The following is a 14,445-nucleotide window of genomic DNA, read 5'->3' on the forward strand; positions in this document are numbered from 1 at the left end:
TTATCATGGAAATCAGGTGAAAATAAGGAGTAAACATGTTTTGAAAATAAAACACTAAAAGCATATTCAAGTTATTGTTCTCTCATCAAATTATGGATCATTAATTCTACTTTTTTGTGTTGGAACAAAATTTTTTCCTTTGGGAACTTTAATGGTCTTCTCTGGGTCATGGATCATTCTCCACAAGACTCACAGTAGCTCTGGCAATTATCCACATCATTTTTCTGTTAAAGCATTGCCAGGTCCATTTGAATTTTATAGCTTTAATTCCACTTGACATATATTAGGAATTAAGTCTATTTAATCATTTTATTGCAATGAAACTATTTCATCTTCATTGATCTTTAATGAATTAGGCAGTTGAGAGGGTAGTTTCTGGCTCAGGGTTTTGATTTTTTTCCCCCTTAAAGTATGATAGTGCTTTATCTCTTTGTGAATGGAGAGTGTATTACCAGCAATACAACTAAACACATTTCAGTAAGTGCTTGTTTGTTGAGTGAAGGATAGGAGTGAGTGTTACAAACATTTATCAGTTGTCAAGGCTTTTGGGTAGGGTTGCCTCTGTCTAGAGCTGTTGCCTGTTATCTTTATTCTGTATTCCAGGGCGTGAGTGACTAAACAGCAAGACGATGATGGTTGGGAGGAGAAATCTAATAGAAAATGACATCTAAAAGCAGATTTTTATTTCTATGCTTAGCACAAGCATATACATTTAAGCCTTCTGTTGCAGGAAGTCTCTGTATTGAAAGCAGTGAAAATGCTTTATGTACAAAAGGAACAATCTATTACACGGAGCAGGCCATCTTTATAGTCAGTCTTGTGTGCTTTCATCCCACAGTAATGGCTGTTGGAATTTTATCGACTATCATCATCCACTATGGAAGAGTCGAAGTTGGGTTACAAAGGCATCTGAAGTGCCTTGTGGCTGCAACTATTTGCTTGAGAATGAACTGACTCTTGATTACCTCTATCAGAGACTTAAACATTTTCTTGGTGGAAAATAGATGATGCTAGGTATTGTCAGCCCCATTCTCTGCAAAACCTCGGATTTAAATCCCACCGAAGCACACTGAGTACCTATTAGGCAAGGGGTGTTTCCCTACATATGATCTCGTTTGATCCTTGCAATAATTAGTAAGCTAACTATTATGTCTCCACTTTACAGATGAGAAACTTGAGGCCAAATTTTGGTCTAAATACGTTTACTATGCCCCTCTTTCCCTTATGCTTTTTAAGGAACATACAGGCTGCTTAAATTACTTTGATAGGTGGAAACTTTTTTTGTTTGTTTCTGGTTTGCAAGATTGCCATAATGTAGTTATAGAAAAACCTTGTAAAATCTGTTCTGACTTTCTGGTATCCGTTACACATGCTTTGGTAGTTTATAAAATGCTGCTATAAAATAGCTATTTGGTAGACACTCAGTCACTAATTTGACCCCCAGGATTTTTCTGTTGTTTTGCCAAGAATGTGGACATGTTTGAGCATGTAATTTGCAGTGCTTCTATTTTCACAGAAGCCAAAAAAAGCCTTGTGCAAGAATAGCAGTGAAAAACATTTCTCTTGATGTCTCTATTAATGCAAAATATTGAGCAAGAGACCGCAGGAGAAGGTAGGTGTTAAAATGAACATCTCTTTATAACATTCATTTGTGGGCCTTGGGCCTCCATCCAGGGGTAGGTGGAAGGTCAGTTCTATTTGTGCAGATTCCTTTCTTGGGACTAGGTTTCTAAATTTCCCATGCCCATCAGGGAAAGTATTTGAGTAGAGCTAGTTTAGATGATATAGTCAAAAGAAAGGATGCCCAATTCTATGTGCATTTCTAAGAATGAATGAAAAATCACTATTCTCTTTCCTTTTTATGTTTCGAGACAAAGTCTTGCTCTGTCACCCAGGCTGGAGTGCAGTGGCATGATCATTGCTCACTGCAGCCTCGACCTCCCCGAGCTCAGGTGATCCTCCCACCCCAGCCTCCTGAGTAGCTGGGACCACAGGTGCATGCCACCACACCTGGCTAATTTTTGGATTTTTTGTAGAGATGGGGTTTTGCCATGTTGCCCAGATTAGTCTCAAACTCCTGGGCTCAAGGGATCTGCCCATCTCAGGCTCCCAAAGTGCTGAGATTACAGATGTGAACCACCACACCCAGCCATTACTTTTCTTCAGGTCTCAGCTTCTTTCTGTTTGACCTGTCTCTCTCTGTTCTAAAAGATGGTGGTGTCCTTTCATGGTCCCAGGGTTTGGATCAAGACCAAGCCTGTCTTACTGCTTAAGCATGTTACGTTTTTGGAACCATGCTTTGACTCACACATGATCCAAAACTATGCTGTAACGTGGTCTTAACTACATTGGAATGAGAAATATGTTTTATTGTCAGGTAGAGGACATGATAACTAATGAGAATGACAGTGACCAAAGCATGGGCATTAGCATTGGGTTGGCCTGGATTTGGATCTTAGCTAAATTCGTGATTTCCAGCATATTATTTACTCTCTTGAAAGCTCACTTTCCTCAACTGCAAAGTGGAGATAACAATATCCATCTCACATTGTTGTGGGAATTAAATATGGTAATGAGTAGATCTAGCACAGTCCTTGACAAAATAATTGCTCAATTAATGTAAATTTCATTCTCTGGTGAAATTATTTATTGAATGAAATACTTAAGAATAAGTAATTTATTTTTATTCATGTAAAATGAAATAAAAGCATCTCCTTGGATTTTTAAGTTAGGGATAGAAGTTCTGATGCCCTCTTCTTTTCATTAAGCCAAGGTGCTTCGGGAACAATATGACTTTTTTTTTTTTTAACCAAATTGAGCAATAGCTTCAATCCCTCCTTGAAGTCCTCCTATCTAATCTGAGATGACAGTGACAGGTGTCTCTGTGGTACACACTGAACTAACAGAGTCTGATAAGTCCAGAAACTGATGTCACCTCCACAAATAAACAATTTCGTAGCTTCAGTTGTGTACCATAATATCCTGTTATCCGAGCAGCCTCTCCGGAAACTTCTTTTAGATTTTGCGTCAATATATTGCTTAACATCTGGGAAATGAAAATGATAGAAAATGAAGAAGTCTAGCCTTCCAGGATTCTGCTACACTGGTCTTTAACATCCATCTGGAAATGTGGTTAGGGTATATTCTCATAGAAAGCATCAGACGTAGCTGACATTTTCTCTCATACACACATTGAAAAGTATCTTATACTGCAATTTTTCTTTGATTGCTGTGTCCACACAGAAAACATTTATAGATACTTTGGAGCTTTTCAATAATGCCTTTAATTTTTTTGTTTGTTTGTTTGTTTTGAGAAGCTCAGTTGTCATTTGGGTATGGCTTGTTCGAAAAGTTTGCTACTCTTGTGTTCTTTCTCCTTTTCATATTGTTTGTGTCAACAGAAATGACTTAAATATACTTTACTCCAATGTAACATGATGTATAAGTTCTGTAGTATAATTGATAGTGCTTAACTTGTACTTTCATGTAGATACTATATAAATGTCAGTTCTTAAAATATTTAAAGTTCTAAGATAATAGAGTTCTTAAATATCGAAATCAGCATGGACTGTGTTTTTCCTCTCAGTTTTAACAAACGATGCTTGTTAATTTTAAGACATTGCAATGTAATGTAAATTTAAATCAGACACCCCCATCTTTCCCCAAAGTAGGTAACCCTGAGAATCAAGGAATAAATACAAAGACTGCTCAGTGAGTGTAGAATGTTTAGCTTCCTAAATATATCTCCTGTATGGGAAGCTGGGATAGGAAAATTAAATTCTTACATTTTTGAAGAGGTTGGGGCCAGTAGTATTCGCAGAAGCCAAATAGAAAACGGAAACGCCTGAGCCGGCTTTGCTCCTAGCCGAGGGTGGTTTGGCTGGGTCCTTCCCCATGGGGCCTGTTCCAGGGAGTGGAATCCACTTCGGGAGGAGCTTGCTATGAACCGGCAGCTCAGGCAGAGAGCAGAATAGCACCGTGTGGCTCAAGTCGGCATTCTTGGAACGGGACCCTGCGGTTTCTCTCTTACTTCATCTTGTTAAATCGGTCCTGATAATTGGGGCGGATACCAGAGATAGTAGCAGCTCCTTCGCGCTGCACTGCCATGAAATATTAAGTCCTTGCAAGCTCCATCCTCAGGCGGCAGTGGGAGGAGGTGGAGATGGAGGAAAAGTGGGTGAGGAGGAAGTATCTCCTCCTGGGCTGTGACCTCACCCAAGCCCCAATCTGTGTCTTGGAAATATGTGTTTCAAAGTTGGCTTGTGGCACTGTTGGGAGAAGGTCTTAATTTCACCTCCTTAGAACTGGCTGCGTTGTATAGTAAACCAGGTACGATGGCAGGGAGTGCATCTGAAAAGCTACTGCTGTGACCACACAGAATTTGTGCTCTAGTACATTAGCAGTATCTTTATTCTTCGATTTGTCAACTCAACTATCTTTGGATTCCTTTTCTTTGGAGTGCAATATTTCATTCTTTAAGCAGGAAGGTGGGATAAGTGTATCCAAAATTGGAGAATGTAGCATCATTGTGGAGAAAATAACGAGGGAATTTTTTTCCTCCTGATGTGAAAAAAAATTAACTATCAACATTAAGAGTTTATTTATCATACATCCATTCCCAGCATGGGCTTATAACTATGAAAATCTCTCTGACAAGAATAGTCAAAATCAAGCAATGAGAACTGAAATAGTGTTACTTTTATTCCAAGAAGTTAATAGATGTTTTTTCATCTAATTACCCATAGGTATTCTTTTAAGTTATTTTTCAGTTTTTAATTTGAGCATGTGTTACATAAACCCACGTACAGCCAATTAATTCATGAGTGCCAGTGTTTTACATGTCATGTTACTTAAGCGTACTGGTGCTCCATTTTTAAACTGGAAATCTGATTCTTGAATTCTAGGAATTGATTTCCTCAGGCAGGAGCTTGTGTTTGATTAATACTGTTGGCCATATATTGTCTCTTATTTTGAGGGATTACCTCTCAAAAGGTAAGGTAAGAGAGGATTACCCAGTCAGGACCTGATGATACAACACACACACATTATATCACAAAGCAATGAGAGTTATTCCATCCTACATGGAACAACACATCACATTATTCTATAGTGCCACTTTTTATATTAGGTATAAAACCTGAATATCTTAATACTTGTATTCACCAGAATTCCTGTTGGGACAAGAACCATATATATTTAAGCAAATTATTTGATCAGTTTCCTGGGCTGGGGTAAATAGCCAATGATGTCAACTGCCCTCTAAGAACAGTGGATTCTGTTGACCTGAGAGCATTTTGATTTGCTCAACAATGTTTGGGGTTACCAGTGAATGGCTTGAGATTATAAAGGGGTGAGCAATTTGTGGTTCTCTGGGGAGAAATTTGAGAAAGAGAGAAAGATTGAGTACAAATGGAGTCAGTCTCTCCTAGGTAACCGTGGTAGCGCTGCTTAGAAGATGGGCTAGAGACAGCAGAAAGGTTTAATGAAATAATTTTTTTGCATTAATTTTTTTCTTATTATGGGTAAAAATGCATATGGTAAAATTTACCATCTTAACCATTTCTAAGTGTACAGTTTGGTAGTGTTAAGTATATTCACGTTGTGCAACCAATCTCCAGAACTTTTTCATCTTGCAAACTAGAAAGTCTGTACCCATTAAACAACAATTCCTTATTTCCCTCTTCCTATGGCAACTAATGAGAGAATTTTACAATGTTTTGGTGGGTTACGCAATATAACCTTCCTCTTTGCTTAAAAAAGAGAAATCTATATTGCTCTTTAATATTTTCATACAAACTGGGAGCATTTGAAGTGGTGCTGAGTTTTATGTCAAGTTGAAACCTTAGTTTTCAGGATCCAGAGGCTGAAATGACCCCTGGAATCTTTGTACTCCCTGAAAACTGGATACAAATTATTTTAGGCTTATTCTTTTCTGATTGTCCCTTCTTTGTGATGGGAAGTCTTGAAAATATTATTATGTATAGATAGCATGATCATGCTGCTGAAAGCACATGTGGATATCTTGAAATATGTACTACCTATCATCACATACCCTTAGTGGCATGATCACGCTACCTATAGATAATAACATCTTTGAATTTCCCACAATTAAGAGGTGCCAATAATAAAAAAAGAACAAATGACAACATTTCCCACTTAGTAAAAAGCATTACAGGCGGCAAGCTGGGGGTGAGGCAGGGAAGGCCTCTCCCTTCTTAAGAAAGTTATTAATGTACTTTACAGTTTTCCTTTTAAATTACAGCAGCAAAAGATATCTCCCTTTACACGGCTGCTCTCTATGTTCTCTTAAAGTTGTGAATCCTTTGTGCAGAGTTCTAGAAGTTTTTCGCTGTCACGGTTAACTGTGCTGAATTCATGATTCAGGTACCTACATGTACTGAGCTCTTGTTTCAACTGAATATAGCCCGTGTGGTGCTTGTAAGGACAGGATCTGATGTGTAGAGTCTTAGGGCCTTCCAGGAGGCAAATCCTTTAACAGGGCACAGATGATTTAACAGCTTGGCTATGGTGCCCAGAATAAATTGCTTTCATTCCCCTTACTGTTATACCTGGTAAGTTGCCAGTGTAACAGGTGAAAATTGATGAGTGGGTAGTGATTTCTGGGGCACAGCCTGGAGGAGCCAGGAGTTCTGAATTCCTTTGGCAACAGCTTTATCTCATGGGGCGAGTTATACTGTAGTACTTCTGTGCATTATTTTTCAATTTAATCCCGTATAGAAAGGGATAACGGTTCCAACAGGCTGAGTTTATGCTGTGAATGTGTTCATGGGCAGTAGAGAAAGATGCTAGCTAATATGATTATTATTAGATTTTCCATGAACTAGGACATAACAGATGTTCCACGTGAAGGTAAATTTGATCTAAATCTGTTTAGAATTTTATTTCCTTTAAACATCTCTACTCAGAGGCCTCATGATAAATAGGGAAGGTCATCTTATCTATCAGTCAGACAGTAAACTTTACTGAATTTCTGTTACATCATGGGAGGGATCACAGAAATAAATATGACACCCACAGAAATCTGTGTCCTTGAAGAATATAATGAGAGGAACAAATAGTAAAAAATTCATTAGTTCTCAATTTCCTAATATAAAATTAGTGACAATATGACCTTGTCAGATACATAGTTTATATATAGGGAGAGACCATTGTGAAGAAAGGATAAGATTGAAGAGCCTATTTCACAATAAACTGATATCTCTCAGATTTTATATACTTTTTTCTATATGTAATTGAAAAGGATGATTTAAAAAAAACTCTTAACTAGTATTTCTAAAAGTAGTACTTTTTATTTTTTTTATTTTTTTGAGATAGAGTCTCACTCTGTCACCCAGGCTGGAGTGCAGTGGCATGATCTCAGCTCACTGCAACCTCTACCTCCTGGGTTCAAGCGATTCTTCTGCCTCAGTCTCCCAAGTAGCTGGGACTGCAGGTGCGCCCCGCCATGCCTGGCTAATTTTTGTATTTTTAGTAGAGATGGGTTTTCATCATATTGACCAGGCTGGTCTCGAACGCCTGGCCTCAAGTGATCCACCTGGCCTAAAAGTAGTACTTTTAATCACGCATTGCTAAACAAGAAATTAGAAAAATAAACTTGGGGAAAACTCGTTCTTTAAAAATAACTACTAGAGGTAGGGTTTTCACCATGTTGCGGTCAGAAAGGCTTGCCACACTGGCCTTTGCTTCTTTCATGGATGGGAGAAAAAGAGAGACATGAATCTTATAGAGATTTTTTTTTTAGGGGGAGGGAGATCCGGCCTTTCTTACAGGTTGGTTAATCCTTGCAAGCATTATCTCTGGTTCAGCATCTTTCTTTAGGTCAGATGCATTTCTCAGAAGAGAGCTTTTCTTCTCTACTCTGCAAGATGAGATTATACCTCCTGGCTACAGAAACAGAAAGTAAGGGGTAATTGAAACAGACAACTGAACTATTTCCCCACCACTGCTGTTCTCTAAAGCAGAGTCTAAGATTTCCAGGGAGTACTGTAGAATCCTTGGGAGACTTATTTTTACTCCATCACATGGCGGGTAACTGACATGTAATGGATTTCAGGGCTCTGGCTCAGGCCTGAGATGCCCATGAATGACACTGGGAGAGGAATATGGAGACTATCTGTCCACCTCTCTGTTTTCGGTCAAATAGAATCAGCTGAACTCTGTTGAATGTTGACTGACAATGCTGTTCTCACGTTAAAAAAAAAAAAAAAAAGAAAAAGAAAAAACCTTCGTTTAAAGAACATCAGCAGAGCAAAATGGTTGGTAATCTATCCTGATGCAAAGAAATGGACTAATTTCTTCCTGTTGTTTGTGAAGCCCCTGCCACCTTGTCATGACTCCGAGGAATCCATGGAGGTGTTCAAACAGCACTGCCAAATAGCAGAAGAATACCATGAGGTCAAAAAGGAAATCGCCCTGCTTGAGCAAAGGAAGTAAGTACCTACCCCTCTCACTCTACATTTGAGCACTGCCTACAGGGCAAGGACCAGGGGTAGTGGGCAGGAGACAGGCTGAGTGTGTGGATGACAGGGAGGCAAGGGGGTTATAGCAATGATTCAAGTGGTGCTGTTGGAGATTAAGTGCTTTACTTTATGGAGTAGCAAAAGGAATACCAGGAATGCTTCTTACTCAAAACTTAATTTTTTAAATAAGACATTTTAGTTCAGGAAATTAAAAATGCCAAAATACCACCCAAAATCACACTATGTTGTCCGTAAATGTGCCCAGAGGCTGCAGAGCACTGTGGCTTGGTGTGAATTTTAATTTCTGCTTAAATGATGGCATTCCCACATCACGTGAAGAAGCCACTGGGATAGCTCTTCAAAATAATGTAAATGTATTAGTTGACTGACTACATTTTATAGTAGGGTAAGTTTTTATCTTGATAGCTTTTATTACTATTACAGTTCTGCCATAAAGAATTATACAGTTTTATTAATTAAAGCATTCTGATTTTACTCACTTATAACTTTTTGTTTCTGAATCCTTCTTTTTAATTGCGCTTGATTCCGCCAATGCCTACCCCAGTGAATCCCATTCTTTTATACTTTCAAAGCATCAGAGTAGACACCTTTCCTTCACAGTACTAGCTGGTTGGGATTTCCCATTTATTAATGACATATTTTGATTACTAGGATCTTTTGATTAGATCTCCTTTTGATTACATCTCCTACTAGGTGGTAAGTGCCATAAAAGCACTGATAGTCAGGTGTTGTCACCATCAGATTCCTGGAGCCTGATATGATATGTGGCACCTAGAGGCTGAGTAAATTATTGTTGAATGTGTGAAACGGAACACAAACATATTGTGATTCTTTATTTCTTATATATCACGTGTCACCCTAATAAAAGGAAGGGGAGAAGAAATAAACATGCTACCATGCTCAGCTAATTAAAAAATATTTTGTGGGGGCTGGGCGCAGTGGCCCATGTGGGCCTGTAATCCCAGCACTTTGGGAGGCCGAGGCGAGTAGATCACTTAAGGTCAGGAATTTGAGAACAGCTTGGCCAACATAGTGAAACCCTGTCTCTACTAAAAATACAAAAATTAGCCAGGTGTGGTGGCAGGCACCTGTAATCTCAGCTGCTCGGGAGGCTGAGGCAGGAGAATTGCTTGAACCTGGGAGGCAGAGGTTGCAGTGAGCTGAGATCATGTGCCACTATACTTCAGCCTGGGCAACAGAGTGAGACTCTATCTCAAAAAAAAAATTTTTGTGTGTGTAGATGGGATCTTGTTATCTTGCCCAGGCTTATCTCAAACTTCTGACCTCAAGCAATCCTCCAACCTTGGCCTCTCAAAGTGCTGGTATTACAGAGTCAATATCAGCAATAAAGGGCTGCTAAGATGAATTGTTAAATTAGGAAATATGGTTATATCTTATTTTTATAAATACATGAGCTGGATTTTCCAAGGGTTATTAATGATTATTATTTTCATTAATATAGATATGAAATTTCATAAAGGAATTGAAGATTATTAATAATGTGACCAGTATTGAAGTCAAAGGAAGATTTATATGATCAATAGCCTGTAAATAAATGTATCTTCTGGTGTGTGTATGTGAAGTGTGGTGGTATAATAAAAAATACACACACACACACACACACACACACACACAATTTAATTTTTACAAAAAGCAGATGAGGTATATTTTGTGTTGAGAAGTTTGTGAAATCCTTAGAATTTTTTTTTTTTTTTTTTTTTGAGACGGAGCCTCGCTCTGTTGCCCAGGCTGGAGTGCAGTGGCGCAATTTCGGCTCACTGCAAGCTCTGCCTCCCGGGTTCACGCCATTCTCCTGCCTCAGCCTCTCCGAGTAGCTGGGACTACAGGCGCCCGCCACCACGCCCGGCTAAGTTTTTGTATTTTTAGTAGAGATGGGGTTTCACCGTGGTCTCGATCTCCTGACCTCGTGATCTGCCCGCCTCGGCCTCCCAAAGTGCTGGGATTACAAGCGTGAGCCACCGCGCCCGGCCCCTTAGAATTTTTTTGAGACTCCCAGAATGGTGGTCGGACAGTATAGCATGATGGTGGACAGTATGGGTTTTGGGGCCAGACTTCTGTAAGATCTCAGTTAGTACCTTACAAACCCTTCCTTCCTTGCTTGGTTTGCCATGCTTCAAACATAAAATTGTATCTAGACTTTTGGCTACAGGGGATTAAAAGATGTTTATTAGGAGGTCACAAATACAGCTTTTCTCTCCTATGTCTGACTATTTTCTTTTTGTTCTAAGAGTTTTGATAAAGTTGCTTGGAATACTCAGATTGCATGGTTACACACAGTTGGAGTCCTACAAAAAATTTCATGAAGGAATTGAGGATTATTAATCACATGGCCCATATTGAAGTCAAAGAAGATCTATATGATGAATAGCCTGTAAATGTATCTTCTGGTGTGTGTGTGTGAAGTGTGGTGGTATGATAGAAAAATCCCCAGTAATTATGTCTCTATTTATAAACTCTTCAGACTGAAGGTACTGGAGGACTTTGTTATTTAAATTAAATTTATGCGTAGCTTTTTTTTTTTGGAAATGCAATACTCATCCCCTAAATTACATGTTCTGTAAGTTTTTTTATGTTGCATTAAAAAAAAATATGGTAGGGGCCAGATGCAGTGTCTCACACCTGTAATCCCAGCACTTTGGGAGGCCGAGGCAGGCAGATCACCGGAGGTCAGGAGTTCGAAACCAGCCTGGCCAACATGGCAAAACCCTGTCTCTACTAAAAAATACAAAAATTAGCCTGGCGTGGTGGCGGGCACATGTAATCCCAGCTACTTGGGAGGCTGAGGCTGGAGAATCACTTGAACTCAGGAGGTGGAGGTTACAGGGAGCTGAGATCGTGCCATTGCACTCCAGCCTGGGCAACAAGAGCAAAACTCCATCTCAAAAAAAAAAAGTGATATGGTAGGATAATGACATGAGAGTGACTCCTATCTAATGTTTGAAACATATCCTTGCTGTTTGTGTTGAAAGCAATGATAACTCTGGGTACCACTACAACAATATTAAAATGAAAAAATGGGCCAGGGGCAGAGGCTCACGCCTGTAATCCCAGCACTTTGGGAGGAATGGCAGATGGATCACCTGAGGTCAGGAGTTCGAGACCAGCCTGGCCAACATGGCAAAACCATGTCTCCACTAAAAATACGAAGAAATTAGTTGGGAGTGGTAGATAGCACACACCTGTAATCCCAGCTACTCAGGAGGCTGAGTCACGAGAATTGCTTGAACCCAGTAGGCGGAGGTTGCAGTGAGCCAAGATCACGCCACTGCATTCCAGCGTGGGTGACGGAGTGAGACTCTGTCTCAAAAAAAATAAAAATAAAAAATAAAAAAAGGAAAAGTCAACTTCTAGAAATAACATGCCTAGCAGGCTAGTGGTGGTATTTGATGCAACCTTCCAGACCACACACAAGTGGGCCAGACCCCCTACTTAATTACTTATATGCCTGTGTGTGTTTCTGCAGAACTCATCTTGTTTCCTTCCCCAAAGTACTTGAAGTTTTCTCCCTAAATAATTGGCTAGATGTAGGGCCAAGGCCAAATTCTTTCATTATATATGTATTTTCTTTTTCATGAAGTCTCAAGTTCCTTTTTCTTCATTCTCACTTCTACCATTTGGGATTGGGACTTACTACTTGAGATCTTGGTTGATGCAATATTGTAACTAGTTTCCCTGCCTAGGGTTTCTTGTTGCTAGAAAATGACAGCCGGTTCTTGGCATAGATTTCAAGACCTACCTGGGGATGCCTTGGAACCTCTGTAAAACTTCCAATCTCATCCCTCAACTTCAGCTACATTGGCCTCCTCGCTTCTCCCCGGGCAGGAGGTAGGTCCTCCAGTCACTGAGCCCCTGTTCACACCAAGCTCTTGGCCTAACAGGCCCCTTTCTTCCTTTTTTTTTTTTTTTTTTTTGAGACAAGATCTTGCCCTGTCACCCACGCTGGAGTGCAGTGGTGCAATCATAGCTCACTGTAGCCTCAACCTCCTGAGCTCAAGCAACTCTCCCACCTCAGCCTCTTGAATAGCTGGGACCACAGGCGCATGCCAGCATGCCCAGTTAATTAAAAAAATTTTTTTAAAGAGATGGCATCTTTCTGTGTTGCCCAGGCTGGTCTCAAACTTCTGACCTACAGCAATCCTTCCACCTCAGTGCTGATATTACAGAGTCAATATCAGCGATAAAGGACTGTTAGGAGGAAAATTGCTCGAACCCGGGAGGTGGAGGTTGCAGTGAGCCTAGATCACACCATTGCACTCCAGCCGGGGTGACAGTGCAAGACTCCATCTAAAATAAAAAAGAACTGCTAGGATAAATTGTTAAATTGGGAAATATGGTAATATCTATATTTATAAATACATGAGCTTGGTTTTCCAAGGATTATTAATGATCGTTATTTTTGTTAAGACTTTACTGAAGTGGAAATTCATTTTGCAACAGATCTTTTCCTGAACAGTCTTTATTTTCAAGCAAGATATATTGGGCCAAATGAATTTGACCCAAGTAGTTAGCTCTCCATTTTTTGATGATTCTGTTGAGAATTTCTTTCTCATTATTTCATAAAGTGTAGCTGATTATGTTGCCTCTAGCTTGGCTGGCATGTGCTAGATGCAAAGAGAGACGCTAACTAAAGTATTTTAAAAGAGAGTTTTTCTTTATTGGAGTCGTTCAGACACTGCTTAAGGTTTGAACTCCAAACTGAACTTCTCTCTCATCTCCAGAGGAGGTCTCCCTGGATCAAGTTTAGGAGAATTTGTCTTAAGAGGCGTGATGAGAAGAGTTGCTGAAACTGTTATTTTAAATCATATCTGTTGAATGGAGAAAGAGAGTCAAACATTTTCTAGGATTATAAACTCAGCATTGGCTGAATCCAATTTAAAGAATCACTTCTGGCTTATGACCAATGATGTACGAGAGGTTTGTTATATTTTTACTGATTTTTTTTTCTTCTCAGTGCGAAAAAGGTGGGAAGGACTTTCTTGAAAGCTTTGAAAAATTACCAAGAATTCTGATATCTTTAAAGAACTCCTGCTATCATTTTTATCTAATTCTTTCTAGGCCTTTTGCATGTGAATAGACATTTAATATAATTGCATATACAGTAACATGGAATGTATAACATGATTTTTTTCCGTAAATATTATAAGCATTTTTCTACAACATACCTAGCTTTTTGTGTATGTAATATGAAAGTCATTGAAGCGAGACATAGACATTTTATGGCTTTTGAAATCTATCACCAAATTTAGAAAAATTTAAAAAATGAAATTTATTACCAAATTGTTTGACAGAAATTTTTAAAAGTATATTATTAAACTACAATCAACTGTAAAGTTTGCTTTGTTCCAGATAAAGCATTTTATCTTGTCCAGTAGAGAAACCACTTATTTATTTTTTTGGTATGAAATATTGTTTTGGGTACTTTGGTATTTAGAAGATTAACTTAATGTCAGAAAAATAGACAGACTCTTAGAAAAGTCAGATTGAAGACCATTTTATTTATTCATTTTAATTTTTTAATTTCAATATGTTTTTGGGGCACAGGTGGTGTTTGGTTACGTGAATAAGTTCTTTAGTGATGTTTTCTGAGATTTTGGTACACCTGTCACCCAAGAAGGGTACACTGTACCCAATGTACAATTCTTTTATTCCTCACCCCTCTCCCACCCTTTCCCAAGTCCCCAAAGTCCATTGTATTATCCTTATGTCTTTGCATCCTCATGTTATATATTTTTTATAAACAATTTTATTTTATTTTATTTTATTTTTCTGAGACAGTGTCTTGCTTAGTCGCCCAGGCTAGAGTGCAGTGGAGCAATCTTGGCTCACTGCAACCTCTGCCTCCCAGGCTCAAGCGGTCCTCCCACCTCAGCCCCCCAAGTAGCTGGGATTACAGGTGTGTGCCACCTCTCTGGGCTAATTTTTA

At 39.1% G+C, this 14,445-nt stretch overlaps 1 protein-coding gene across 1 annotated transcript in view; it reads left to right on the top strand.

Annotated features, from left to right (window-relative positions):
- The window catches only part of MAP3K7CL (MAP3K7 C-terminal like), a 96,288-nt gene that overhangs the window by 71,666 nt on the left and 10,177 nt on the right, over positions 1-14,445 (top strand). Inside the window, 1 exon segment of the mRNA XM_030806352.1 lies at positions 8,335-8,450. Within this exon segment, the coding sequence (XP_030662212.1) occupies positions 8,335-8,450 (116 nt within the window).

The sequence above is a fragment of the Nomascus leucogenys genome, chromosome 25, assembly GCF_006542625.1.
Source record: "Nomascus leucogenys isolate Asia chromosome 25, Asia_NLE_v1, whole genome shotgun sequence".
Lineage (NCBI taxonomy): Eukaryota > Metazoa > Chordata > Mammalia > Primates > Hylobatidae > Nomascus > Nomascus leucogenys.